General features: G+C 41.7%; 1 protein-coding gene across 1 annotated transcript in view; it reads right to left on the bottom strand.

Moving 5' to 3' along the window:
• Positions 1-5,357: 5,357 nt before the first annotated feature.
• The window catches only part of LOC138963776 (multiple epidermal growth factor-like domains protein 10), a 44,212-nt gene continuing 34,569 nt past the window's right edge, over positions 5,358-15,000 (bottom strand). The window contains exons 7-12 of the mRNA XM_070335630.1: positions 14,752-14,847; positions 9,094-9,231; positions 8,039-8,188; positions 7,300-7,399; positions 6,775-6,836; positions 5,358-5,874 (exon numbers count right to left, since the gene is read on the bottom strand). Coding sequence (XP_070191731.1) covers positions 5,564-5,874; positions 6,775-6,836; positions 7,300-7,399; positions 8,039-8,188; positions 9,094-9,231; positions 14,752-14,847 — 857 coding nt within the window. The 3' untranslated portion in view covers positions 5,358-5,563. The remainder of the gene's footprint in view (positions 5,875-6,774; positions 6,837-7,299; positions 7,400-8,038; positions 8,189-9,093; positions 9,232-14,751; positions 14,848-15,000) is intronic.

Genomic DNA, 15,000 nt, shown 5'->3' on the forward strand with positions numbered 1-15,000 from the left:
GAGAGAGAGAGAGAGAGAGACAATGACAATGACAATTCTTTATTTAACGAGGGTAGTAGATTAAGCAGTGGTCTGCTTTTTTACATCCAGCCCTCGCCCTAAAGAGGGACTAACTACAACAATGAAGTAAAAATACAAGATACAAAATAGCAGAAAAAAAAGAAGAAAAAAAGAGAGAGAGAGAGAGAGAGAGAGAGAGAGAGAGAGAGAGAGAGAGAGAGAGAGAGAGGGAGAGATAACTCGAAAACTTGAATACATAAGGATGATAGCGTTAGGTCCATATGGTCCTTTCTTACAGCGACTCCTTGCTATAACACAAACATAAAACAAACAGTGACAAATGAAAAAAAAACTAAAACTGTTTGAAAATCGAAGCAAACTTGCGAACAAATAAAACATTACCAACAGGCAAACACTTTCAAGCAAAGGGATAACTATCAAAATAGTAATTTAAAAACACCAACAATCATTAATAATACAGAAGTACATTTTTGAAAAGATACAATAAAGAACTAAGGTCATGTAAGGTCGTATCATTTGCTAACATATAGCGCTCTACAACAGTCAGTGTGTAGGTAAAAAGACAAATCATTTATATACAGGCCCACAGACTTCTGTTGGACACCACATAGAGACAGACAGACAGACTGAGAGACAGGGCAATATTTAGGACAAACATACCGACACAATAATGTGTTGACAGACGAAAGACGGAAATCACAAACCATTATCCTGTCTTGTCCCCACCCCCCTCCTCGCTCTGCTCTTGTTGCCGTCATTTTCATCATCCGATGATGTGTGTGCTTGTTGCTTTGACCGAAGTCATTGTGTAGTGTTACATGACTCTTTCTTGGCTGTGTGTGTGAGGGGGGGTGTCTGTTCTTTCTTTGTATTGTGTTGATGGAACAAAAATAGGACACTGTTGCTGGAGAAGACTATCTAAATAAAGGGGCAGTTTATTTTTCACATTACACTGGTATTCAATCGTTCGCTCCTTATACGATTGTCAGGCGCACGGATCTAGTAATAAAATGGAAATGTTAGATAGCTTGTTGATAGAAGGTGTCCAGTTTGAATAACTGTGTCAGTATGTACTCGGATTTATTATATTGATGATTATATTTTTAGATATGAGTTTACTGAATTCATTTATCTTTATCCATGCAACCTGTGATTACTCCTGTCAAATTGGTGCTAAAAGAACAACCAGTCCGTTTTGAACTGTCTGGTTGGTATACACACGTAAATAGGCCCAGTGAAATTGAACACTTTATCTATGCGTGTGGAAGGAGTGTGAAGTTTTATGCATACACCATAACAAAATCCTGTGCTTTGTATTTGGTAAATAAACTGTTTGACTAAGTATGGAAGGTGCACAGTGTGTGTGTTCGACTATCAAAATGAACGGGCTGATTTGTGTACATAAGACTACAATCATATTGAATCAATCAAACATGTCAGGCTCATAGATCTAGTCATCAAATGTATATTGTACATAGCCTTTTTGATATACACATTCCAATTTAAGTATGAATGTTACACAGTGTGTGTTTCGATTGACAAACCATCATAAGTGGTTTTTTTCTGAAGTGCATTTAAAAACAAGAAGGGCAGTAGCTCCTCATCGGTCTCTGAGATTGAAGAAAACTGGACAAGCCGTATTGAAAATATACGACGCAACATTGTAAAATGGTTCAAACGAAATTGTAGTATCATGGGAAAAATATGCATTGTGAAATCTCTTTTGTTATCGCAGATTATTTATCCGTTGCAAGCACTGGTAATACCCGAAAAGGTATTGACTGAGATAGATACTATGTTTTACAGATTTATTTGGAAAAAACGATTTTCAAACACTAAGGCATTTGAGAAAGTTAAAAGAAAAGTGATGTGCCAAGAGTTTCCTGATGGGGGTTTAAAAATGATTGATGTCATTGATATGCAGTCCTCTTGTTTGTTGTCCTGGGCGGCAAATTTATTGAACGAAAAGCAGGAAAGTTGGAAACAAATACCGATACATATGTTTTCGAAGCTTGGTGAAAGGTTGTGTTGCTTCCAATCTAACACCACGGTAAAAAATTTTAAAGGATTGGGATTAATTAAAAATGTATTTTGGAAACAAGTTTTAATTTGTTGGTTGAAAAATAAGGACATGATTCAGAGAGCAGTAGGTGGAGACATGTTATTAAGAGATACGTGTTTATGGAACAGCAAGGATATAATCTATTGCGGCCAAACCCTGTTTTTTAGCGACTGGATTAAAGCAGGCGTTTGTCGAGTAAAGGATGTATATGTTGGTAATGAGATTGTGCCCTTTAATATTATGCAGCAGAAGGTTGGATGTAAGCCCACAAGATTCTTTGAATATAGGGTGATTTGTACAGCAGTTAAAGCAGCAACACTACGCTCTGCAAATGGAAATGTATGTGGATTTAACGATTTAAAGAACCTGAGTAAGCCTTGTCAATTTCGCAAATTAATTATAAAGGAAAAATATGTGGAGCCGGTTGTAGTTAAATTTTGGGAACATAAATTTGATTTCAGGCCGGGAAAAGAGCAATGGTTAATGGTAAACAAAGTAACCACTGAAACAAGATTGCGAATGTTGCATTGGAAAATATTGCACAATATTTACCCCACAAATATTTTATTGTATAAAATAGGCATTTCCGTGAGTAATTGCTGTACTCACTGTGAGAACGAAATTGATTATATTGAACATTTTTTTTACTTTTGCCCGAAAATTATGTCCATTTGGAAATGCGTTGAGGATAAAGTGAATTATAAATATAATATGATTATTAAAATTACCGTAAAGGAAGTTTTTTTGGGCGTATTTGAAAATTCACAAAGTTCCAAGGCACTAATAAGTTATGTGAATTATTTGATTGTGATAGCCAAAATGTGTGTTGGTATTTATAGATATGGCTCCCCTCTGGATATTGTATGCATTTTTGAGAGGGAATTGTTATATAGAAAAGTTGCTTAAAATACATTTAGATATAGTAATGTTAATGTTATAGTAAAAACATTACTTAAAAAAAAATAAATTAAAAAAAAAATCAATGAAGAAGGATGCTCCCCGCCAACAACAAAACAAACAACAACAAAAACAAACAAAAGGCAAAAAAGAAAGGGTTGAAGCAGCCTGCATGCAACTGAGATTTAAAAAAAAAAAAAGAAAAAAAAAAGAGAAAAAAAAAAAAAAAAAAAAAGAAGGGCAAAGCCCATACGACTCACATGCTTGACCTTGACTTAAACCTAGCAATGACATCATACACTAAGAACTGCTTTACACATTTTTCCTACCAAAATACATGTGACCTTGACCCAAAGTCAAGGTCATCCAAGGTCATGCAGCACAAAGCTGTTAATTCAAGACATAGGAAGTACAATGGTGCTTATTGGCTCTTTCTACCATGAGATATGGTCACTTTTATTGGTTCACTACCTTATTTTGGTCACATTTCATAAGGGTCAAAGTGACCTTGACCTTGATCATGTGACCAAATGTGTCTCATGATGAAAGCATAACATGTGCCCCACATAATTTTTTAGTTTGAAACAGTTATCTTCCATAGTTCAGGGTCAAGGTCACTTCAAAATATGTATACAATCCAACTTTGAAGAGCTCCTGTGACCTTGACCTTGAAGCAAGGTAAACCAAACTGGTATCAAAAGATGGGGCTTACTTTGCCCTATCTATATATATATACGACTAGTGTCTGTGTGTCTGTGTATCTGTCTGTGTATCTGTCTGTGCGCGATGCACGGCCAAAGTTCTCGATGGATCTGCTTCAAATTTGGTGGGCATATTCAGGTAGACCCGGGACACAACACAACCTGGTCGATATTTCAACACGTGCTCTCAGCGCGCAGCGCGGAACCGATTTTGGTTCCACCTCAGCTATTTTGGTTCCACCTCAGCGACCCGGGCCCCCATACCGACACACCATAGCCGCTACACCACATCACAACGCCAAAGTTCTCGGTGGATCTTTTTCAAATTTGGACACCGTATTCAGCTACACCCCGGACACAATATCATCGATGAGATATTTCAACACGTGCTCTCAGCGCGCAGCGCTGAACTCATTTTCGTTTTTGTGTTCATTTCACCATTATAAGTAACTCTTCCTTATCTTCTCCAGTGTTTGGCGTTTATCTCCCTTCCTTCGTGTGGCTTTCCCGTTCAGTTCTAAGTTACTATTACTATTTTTAGAATGTCACTGCGCTGTCCACTGCGCTGTCCACAACGCTTCCCTTGCACCCGTAAGTTGTTCTTACTGTCAAAGTGAAAAGGTCGAATCAATTTATAGCCACGCGAAAAATACACTCTCACCTATCTCTATATATTTATAGATACAGATATGCATATATATATACGGCTTCTCTGTGTGTGTGGGTGTTTGTGTGTGTGTGTGGGCAAAAACCTGTGTATTGTAGAGTTCTGTTTGTGATGTGGTCTAGCGGCTTTTGTCTGTCTGTATGTTCTGGCATGTGAGAAGCCACAGCAGATAATATAGGGCCAAGAAATAAGCTCTAAAATACTCAATCCCGTTTGACAGGACTTCGCCTTCAAAGGTGATTGTGGTGAACCGCCACGCTGTCTGTCTCTGTCTCGCGCCGTTCACCCCAAATTCCCGTTTCTGAGTAACTATTTTTAGAATGTCACTGCGCTGTCCAGAACGCTTCCTTTGCACCCGTAAGTTGTTCTTACTGTCAAAGTGAAAAGGTCGAATCAATTTATAGCCACGCGAAAAATACACTCTCACCTATCTCTATATATTTATAGATATAGATATACATATATATATATATACGGCTTCTCTGTGTGTGTGTTTGTGTGTGTGTGTGTGGGCAAAAACCTGTGGATTGTAGAGTTCTGTTTGTGATGGGGTCTAGCGGCTTTTGTCTGTCTGTATGTTCTGGCATTTGAGAAGCCACAACAGATAATATAGGGCTAAGAAATAAGCTCTAAAATTCTCAATCCCGTTTGACAGGACTTCGCCTGCAGAGGTGATTGTGATGAACCGCCACGCTGTCTGTCTCTGTCTCGCGATTCACCCCGGCGAAGCCGGGTATTCCTCTAGTATATCATATATAGGTGAGGTATTCAATCTCAAAAACTTCAGAGAAAATGGGAAAAATGTGAAAAATAGCTGTTTTTTAGACAACATTTATGGCCCCTGCGACCTTGACCTTGAAGCAAGGTCAAGATGCTATGTATGTTTTTTGGGGCCTTGTCATCATACACCATCTTGCCAAATTTGGTACTGATAGACTGAATAGTGTCCAAGAAATATCCAACGTTAAAGTTTTCCGGACGGACGGACGTCCGGACGGGGGGGGGGGGGGGGGGACGGACGGACGGACGACTCGGGTGAGTACATAGACTCACTTTTGCTTCGCATGTGAGTCAAAAAACTGGGCTACTTTGCCTTAAAATTGCGTATAGCTGCTGCCACTTTTGGGTACCAAGAAAAGTTGTTTCAGAGACTATTTGTCTGTCAAATGAAACCAAATTTGCTCGGGAGTACCTCCCGTGCCTTAAACTCCTTAACTAAGCGTCTTTTTCCGATTGGGTTTCTCGTCTATATTTCGCCTTCTTTGAGCGTGGGTTAACATTTTTCGAAGTAGTAGTTGTCGAGTTAACGTAAATGTTGTCTAGGCTGACGTCATCGGCACGTGATTCAGGTGCTACCGGAAGCTCCCTTTCAAACACCATGTTGCCGTAGATGTGAAGTGGTTGATAGGTGTTGCCAGGGTCACGGATTTCGTGTTGTGTGTCTGCCTGGGGCTCTGCAGACAGGGGAGAGGGGGAGGGGACTGCTGATGGTGCCGTGTTCTCGTAATTGTGTGCACTGACTGTATCTGAAAGCAACGACAGTTTATGTGTTATAGCTTAAAGTAACTTTACTCTCTCAACTACGAGAGATCGCAGTTGCTAAGTTGAGCCTGAAATACAACTTTACAAATCCTAAACACACCTTCCTCCCCCAATGAAAGCATATTTTAAACCGCCAACAAGTCTGTCCCCACTTTCATGTGGGGTAACAGTATCCTGTGAGTTAAACAACAACACTGTGCATGATGCAGTAATGAATGAAAAATGAAACAATCAAAGCAAAAGCAGGCTCAACCGCAGAGTGAGAATTGAGACAGTCACATAATGAACATGTTTAACTCCATAGTGTAAATAGACACAGTCACATAATGAACATGTTTAACTCCATAGTGTAAATAGACACAGTCACAGAATGAACATGTTTAACTCCATAGTGTAAATAGACACAGTCACAGAATGAACATGTTTAACTCCATAGTGTAAATAGACACAGTCACATAATGAACATGTTTAACTCCATAGTGTAAATAGACACAGTCACAGAATGAACATGTTTAACTCCATAGTGTAAATAGACACAGTCACAGAATGTGCATGCTCAATCCAAAGTGTGAATTGAAACAGTCAAAGAATGTACAAGGTCAATCCATAGTGAAAAATGAAACTAAACAGTCTCAGCAAGTGAGTTCCTTATCGCAAAGCCCATTCACAACAAAGTAGGCAGCCATGTGTGTGTGTGTGTGTGTGTGTGTGTGTGTGTGTGTGTGTGTGTGTGTGTGTGTGTGTGTGTGTGTGTGTGTGAGTGTGTGTGTGTGTGTGTGTGTGTGTGTGTGTGAGTGTGTGTGTGTGTGTGTATGTGTGTGTGTGTGTGTGTGTGTGTGTGTGCGTGTGTGTGTGTTTGTGTGTGTGTGTGTGTTCATACCAACCTGATACTGAAGTGGTTGTCTTATCTGTTTCATGGACCGTCTTCTGTGATCTTTGCTTCCAACTGTAGAAGCAAAGCACACCAATAGTTATGAGAAAACACAAACATATTCACAACCAAATGATCACCAACATAAGCATTTGGTTTTCTTGTTTTCAACACTATCCTCTCTCCCTCTCTCTCTCTCTCTCTCTCTCTCTCTCTCTCTCTCTCTCTCTCTCTCTCTCTCTCTCTCTCTCTCTCTCTCTCTCTCTCTCTCTCTCTCTTTTCTTTCTAGAATATGTTCAGATATATCGGGAATCAAGAAGAGGATGTTGATGTCAGTATGCTTGTAATAGTGAGTTTATGTGTGTGTGTGTGTGTGTGTGTGTGTGTGTGTGTGTGTGTGTGTGTGTGTGTTTGTTTGTTTGTGTGTGTGTGTGTGTGCGTGTGTATGTGTGTGTGTGTGTGTGTGTGTTTGTGAGTGTGTTCGTGCGTTTTCATGTGCAAATATGCGTGCGTGTGTATGCGTGTGTGTGCGACGTACCACAAGAAGACGAGGAGAGAGACGACCAACAGCAGTCCAACACCAGTGATGGCACCAACAACAGGACCCGTCAGTTTCTCCGCTTCTCCCTCGCTCACACCTGAATGTTAAACAAAACGTGTACAATTGTATCTGCCTCTTTACTTTTTCTAAAAGTGCCACTAAAATCTGTCCAATCGCTGTGTTACTTACATGATCCACTGACTGCTTTGAAAGAAATTCTCTACCTGCAGTTCCCTTGAAATTATTGCAGCTGAAAATGTCAACAGGACTAAGGCGATATTTCAAAGGGAAAGTAGAAGTAATGAGGTTTCTCCAACCAAGTCAATGACACCAAAATAGACGTTTACCGGAAATAATTGTGTCAGGATTTGCAAACGTTGTAGAAGAGTTGCGCTACTCTTTAGTTGCACACACCAAAGCACAGTGTCAACCTGCTAAAACCAGCAATCGCAGCGAAAAACTGACTCCGATTATGGTTTGTTACAGAAACGATCGTTTGCCCCGAGTGATAGCAGATAACGTGTTTTGCCTGAGGTCGCGTGAATTATAGCACTGCTGACCTTTACCATTTTAGCACAGCTACCTGTAATTTTTACTGATATTATAGCACTGATGACTTCATTCTAACAGCCTTCTTAGCCTACCCGGGATAGCCATCAGCGTCACTCAGTACAGTTATCTAACTCAGTTTTAATTATGTTTAAAGGGATGCTAAGAATAGAAGAAAACAACATACCCTTGAAGCACCTCGGCCCCTCCCAGCCAGGTGGGCACCTGTCACAATCACCTGTGGTCTTGTTACAGGGCGTGTTGTTGTGACACCTCCCCGAGCATTCCGTGCAGTGTGCAGCGTTAGCAGTCTTTCGGTAAAAACCGTCCGCGCATTCTAAGACAAAACCAGACACGGTATCTCAAAAAAACCAATATACATTAAAAAAAAAAGATCGTAAGTACTGCTCATAAAATTGGATGTAAATGTACGAGTGTTTGTCTGCGTTGCTGTCTGTCTGTCGGTCTGTTTGTCTGTCGGTCTGTTTGTCTGTTTGTCTGTTTGTCTGTCGGTCTGTTTGTCTGTCGGTCTGTTTGTCTGTCGATCTGTGTGTCTGTCGGTCTGTTTGTCTGTCGGTCTGTTTGTCTGTCGGTCTGTTTGTCTGTCGGTCTGTTTGTCTGTCGGTCTGTTTGTCTGTCGGTCTGTTTGTCTGTCGGTCTGTTTGTCTGTCGATCTGTTTGTCTGTCGGTCTGTTTGTCTGTCGGTCTGTTTGTCTGTCGGTCTGTTTGTCTGTCGATCTGTTTGTCTGTCGGTCTGTTTGTCTGTCGGTCTGTCTGTCTGTCGGTCTGTTTGTCTGTCGGTCTGTTTGTCTGTCGGTCTGTTTGTCTGTCGGTCTGTTTGTCTGTCGGTCTGTTTGTCTGTCGGTCTGTTTGTCTGTCGGTCTGTTTGTCTGTCGGTCTGTTTGTCTGTCGGTCTGTTTGTCTGTCGGTCTGTCGGTCTGTCTGTCTGTCATTTCGTCGCAGCAGGTGAATGGAAGAGCACATACATTGTCAAGGAGTTGTACTACCTTTACATTGAGAAGTAGAATCCAGGTTGTAGAGAGGTTTGTAATACCTTTACATCGAGAGGTAGAATCCAGGTTGTAGAGAGGTTTGTAATACCTTTACATCGAGAAGTAGAATCCAGGTTGTAGAGAGGTTTGTAATACCTTTACATTGAGAAGTAGGATCCAGGTTGTAGAGAGGCTTTTAATACTTTTACATTGAGAAGTAGGATCCAGGTTGTAAATAGGTTTGTAATACCTGTACATTGAGAAGTAAGATCCAGGTTGTAGAGAGGCCTGCAGGCTGTGCATTGACCGCTGTGCTGATGACATGTCTGACAGCCTGCTGGTGAGCACGCCGTGTTGCACGTGGCCCCGTGACGACCATCCACACAGCCTGTCACAGCAAACAACAACAGAAAACATCGAGGTTCAAACCCCACACTTTGACATTATCTTTAGAAAGGGAGCCAACACCTAGCCATCTGCAGTTGTGTTACTGATGGGGTTAGACTGTTAGGTGATCATAAGCAGTTCTAGGCAGACGCACAGGAAGACATATTGCTCCTTTTGTTTCTATAGGATTCCAAAAAGATCGCTAAGGGATTGAAATTGAAACTCTGAGAAACGCATCTTAATATGGATTAAAGGACTCCGTTCGTACTACTGTTATTGCAGCTGCCATGTTAATGTTATCTTTATTACACCTCATTGTCTTGCTACTACTACTACTACTACTACTACTACTGCTGCTACTGCTGCTACTACTAGTACTACTACTACTACTACTACTGCTACTGCTACTGCTGCTACTACTACTACTACTACTACTACTACTACTGCTACTACTACTACTACTACTACTACTACTGCTGCTGCTGCTGCTGCTGCTGCTGCTACTACTACCACTACTACTACTACTACTACTACTACTACTACTACTATACGCTGCTTCTGCTGCTACTAGTACCACAACAACACCAACTTGCTACAACGGCTGATACTGACATCACCACCAAAAACAACCATCAGCACAATCACATGCAAGACAACTAAACAAAACTACAACAGCAACTACACAAACACATACGAAAAGTCTCAAACTTCTACTTTTAACTTTTCAACAACTTAAATGCATATAAGTGGGAGGGGGGCGTCCATGATTTATAGATAGCAATGCAAATGTTAAAGTGCTGGCCATTTTCAAAGGCCATGTTACACTCTTCAAAAAAAGTTAAGGATCCGTTGAAAAAACGGATCTAATTATAAAATATTGCCAAAAAAATAAACATCGACATAATAATTAAAAGATTAATGTGTTTGAATTAACAAATGAACAATGAGTCTTGACCAAGAATTTTGTTTGGCAGGCAGAGTTATTTCCCTTTGTGGGACTTCTCAAAAGCTTCTGCATTTTGGAAGAAAAAGGGTGTTTTTTTATAGCCCCATGAAATTTGCGGAACGCATGCCAGGGCAAAAGGTTGTAATGCACGTGCTACAACAGGGTCCTGGCTATGAACATCGCTCACCAGCTTGTGTTTGAAGGTTGACACGCTAACACAATTATGCACAGAAGCAAAATGCCCCCACGAAGAAAACTGAGCGAATTGGATAGCGGAAGGGCAATAGGATGGCTACAAGACGGTGTTGCTGCCAGGCAAGTGGCCCAGAGGCTTGCAGTGGCTCCCTCTGTCATCATCAGACTAAAACAGAGATTCCACGCAACTGGAAGAGTGCAGGAGCGACAACGTTCTGGTCGGCCCAGAGTCACCACACAAAGAGAGGATCGCTTCATTCAGAGGCAGGCCATACAACAAAGAATGGCTACGGCAAACAACATTAGGCAACGCCTACAAGCTACCAACAACACGTACTGTTGTTAGTGGTCAGACGATCCGAAACCGCTTACACAACTTTGGCTTGCGTGCAAGGCGTCCAACCCTGACTGCTAATCACCGAGCAGCTCGCCGAGCCTGGTGCACTCAACATGTGAGGTGGCAACGTCAGCAGTGGGCTCAGGTGTTGTTTACAGATGAGTCCCACTTTTGCTTGGAACCTGCTGATGGTCGCATCCGAGTGTGGAGGCGTCGCTGAGAGCGCTTCGCAGAAGGCGCTGTTCTGGAACAACAGCGTTTTGGCGGAGGCTCTGTGATGGTCTGGGGAGGGATCAGCACACGTCCAAGGACACCCCTGTACCATGTAGTGGGCAACTTGACCGGTGTCCACCACCAGAATGAGATCCTGCAACCCCTGGTCGTTCCAGCCCTCGTGCGATTCTTCAGGATGACAACGCACCTCCCCATTACTCTGCAGCTGTAAACACCTTCATCCAGCAGGCCAGGGTCAACAGGATACTGTGGCCAGCCAACAGCCCGGACCTGAACCCCATAGAGCACAAGTGGGACGAGCTTTGTCGTCGGGTACAGCAACATCACCCTCCTCCTGCCAATCTGGGTCAACTGCTGTAATGGCTCCAGCAGCAGTGGAATGGAGTTCCCAGAGCATTCATATGCAACCTGATTCACTCCATGCGCCAATGATGCGTTGAATGCCTGGCACACAACGGAGGGCACACGCGTTATTGACACTGATTCACATTGTTGTGAATTCCATTTTCGAGGTTTGTCACGTTTGACACACTCTAGCTAAATTGTCGCTGCCGAGTTAGATCTTTGCTTTGTTTGTCATTACTCCTTGGTTGTTCAATTATATAATTTTCAAAAAAAGGAAAGAATTTGGTCTTGTCTGTTTTGTGTGGCGTGCTTGTAAAAAAAGTGAAGAGTGTATATAAATGTCGCATTTGCCATCAGAACAATTTACAAGTGTTAATTGCACACTACCCTCTGTAGCTGTGTTCACACACAGTGCCCCAGTGACCAGCGATACACTCTGATGACATCAAATAAAAGTGTTAGTTGGCTCAAGTTCACAGCAACATAAATCTTTTTATTTCCAACAAGATTTTGCTTAAATGGACATTACGTGTAGGTATATCTTCTTCCACCCAAGAGTAAAAAATCAAAAGAATTATTTCTTTTATGATGAAAAGGTGACGCGATTTTGATTTAATGAACTATGCCTGTACGTACTAAAACAGAGATGATATGAAACAAACAAACAAACAAACAAACAAACAAACAATATGTTCCCCAGTTTAACTCTCAAAAATAAAAGGTAAACGAACACATAACAATAAAGTTAAAAAAAAACAAAGGATTTCTGTACTTTGTTCATCCCACCACAGTCACTTCGTGTTTAGATTTATATAACAATAATATGCTTCATTGACTCTCATAGCTATCCCACATCTGGTACAATAGCACTGAAAGACACAGGCATGTTTAACTCTGCTAATCATTGCATAGAATTGTAACGCGCTATTGCACGGGGGATAACCTGTCAAAGGCCGAACAGAAGCCGAAGGCCGCTCATGACACGTGTGAAGGCAAGTTTTGTCTGTTTTCTAGGTATTGTTTGATTTATGTCGGGATTTAAGGTAAGCTACTGATTCAGCGATGACTAAATTTGTTTCTCGATGCATAAAAAGTCAGGGAGCGATTGATATTTGCCCGTAAATAGCCTTCAAAGCTGAAAATGTCCGCGATCGAGCACCGGAAATGGCTGTTCGATGGGTTTTGCAAGTAGAAATGTGCTTTATTTCACCAAATCAGCTCGTATTTGGTGTGGGTACGGGATTCTAGAGGACGAAGGAGTCATAAGAGGTGCAAAGAAGTGCTATTTGGGAGTAGAATAAATCTTCCGAGACAGTAGACAAGAGAAGGTCATATTTGAGAGACGCGCGTAGGCCGATTGTCTTTCCGACAAGCGAATGATACAGCAGATTAATCATTCGTTTTGACCAGAAACCTAGTCTCTAGTTTTTATGAATGAGTTTTTTAATTAAAACAATCACGAGAACTCTCTCGCTTAGCCTAATGGCTGTTCGATGGGTTTCGCAAGTAGAAATGTGCTTTATTTCACCAAATCAGCTCGTATTTGACATCGGTTTGGTATATATATATATATATATATTCTAATCCTACCGCGAACTGGATAGCAGACGCGGCACGTCTAATGTGTAAACATGAGGGCTAAGGGGGCACTGATACCATAGGGGGAACTGGGGGGGTTGGGGGTGAGATCCCTGGCCTCAGTGGAGGGGACACCATAGTATGACGGCATAATTGCGACACAAGTAAAAATTACATATATCACTTCCACATTGATAATTTACTAATTACCAATGACATGTATAAATATCAATGCGGAATTACCTATATAAACGCACAACTATGACTATTTCTAACGTTTGAGGCTGTTATGCAGTCAGGAAAATTATCCAAAAGGAATATTTACTTCTATAACTGCAGCAGAAAGTATCTAATTCAACCCACACAAGTGTTGTTGTTTTTTCAAACATGTAGGTCTACTTCTTGTGGGCGTCAGGTTTGCCTGACTACAGAGAATGCACCAGGGTGTATTTGCCGGTGGTTTTCTCGGATCTTGCTCCTTGTAAAAACCATTTTTCTGCATGATCTAAAAAACAAACAGAAACGGCTACAGGAAATGCACATACATTTATATTATCACAGATATTTGTAACTTCTGGAGATTTTAGTAAATGTATAATATGTGGATATTACTAAGACTCACAGGTATATTACAATTGCTTGTCTTAACATGTGCTTGTATAAGACATCATGCAATGAAATGAGTAATTTTACTTTTGGTGCTACTATGCTGCCATACATCACTTTGGAGAGTTTCCTCTTTAGTCGGCTGGCCGGCAAAGTTACCAGCGGCAGAGTCCGCGGCTGCCCCCTCACCCTTTCTTTCAAGGCGTACAATTCCTTGCCGTGGCACACCCCTCCCCCTCCCCGGTGAGTAGACATGGAGGGGCAACCGTTAATAGCCACCCACCCCCCACCCCTTCTGCAAACCCGGGCAGAGACACAGAGTGCAAAACGACGCTTCCAGGCAACATCTGCTGCCACTCCACCCCCCCCCCCCCACTCCCCCCGGGTACCATGTGATATCAACAGTTTTCTATTATTTCAACGAGTGAGAGAAGACTTGCCAACAGGCCAGAAAGAAACTATGAGAGAGAGATAACTTTATTTTACAAGGATAAAGATTTAAGGGTAAGCGAGAGAGTTCTCGTGATTGTTTTAATTAAAAAACTCATTCATAAAAACTAGAGACTAGGTTTCTGGTCAAAACGAATGATTAATCTGCTGTATCATTCGCTTGTCGGAAAGACAATCGGCCTACGCGCGTCTCTCAAATATGACCTTCTCTTGTCTACTGTCTCGGAAGATTTATTCTACTCCCAAATAGCACTTCTTTGCACCTCTTATGACTCCTTCGTCCTCTAGAATCCCGTACCCACACCAAATACGAGCTGATTTGGTGAAATAAAGCACATTTCTACTTGCAATACCCATCGAACAGCCATTTCCGGTGCTCGATCGCGGACATTTTCAGCTTTGAAGGCTATTTACGGGCAAATATCAATCGCTCCCTGACTTTTTATGCATCGAGAAACAAATTTAGTCATCGCTGAATCAGTAGCTTACCTTAAATCCCGACATAAATCAAACAATACCTAGAAAACAGACAAAACTTGCCTTCACACGTGTCATGAGCGGCCTTCGGCTTCTGTTCGGCCTTTGACCGGTTATCCCCCGTGTATTGTGAGCCATGTGCCTGTCTTTTGCACTGACTGTCCTGCAATCGTGATGTATCGTCACAGTTACAAGAATACTGCGCACACTGCACGTTTCTTTAACACGCTCTTGGTTGCTTTGAACAATTGTTCAATGCCAGTTTCTGCCTCATTAGTATTAAGGGGCGCAACTCTTTTACATCCCATGAACAATCCGACAGAGTTATTTCCGAAAAACGTGTATCATCTTACCTGTGCAGACTCCAGTGTCACGATGACAAGCGGTGTTGACACACGTCACGCTACAGCTGTGCTGGCACTGCTCCCCCCACCGTCCCGTCACACACACTGAACAGAGGATACGATAAACACTCATCTTGTATCCCTGCTATTCACGTAACAGATCCACGATACGCTCAGAAAATGGCATCTGTGCGGGATGGAACATGTTGCTGAATTCATTTGGCTGATTGACAACAATGCTTTGATAGTGTGTATATG

This window comes from Littorina saxatilis, linkage group LG4, assembly GCF_037325665.1.
Source record: "Littorina saxatilis isolate snail1 linkage group LG4, US_GU_Lsax_2.0, whole genome shotgun sequence".
Lineage (NCBI taxonomy): Eukaryota > Metazoa > Mollusca > Gastropoda > Littorinimorpha > Littorinidae > Littorina > Littorina saxatilis.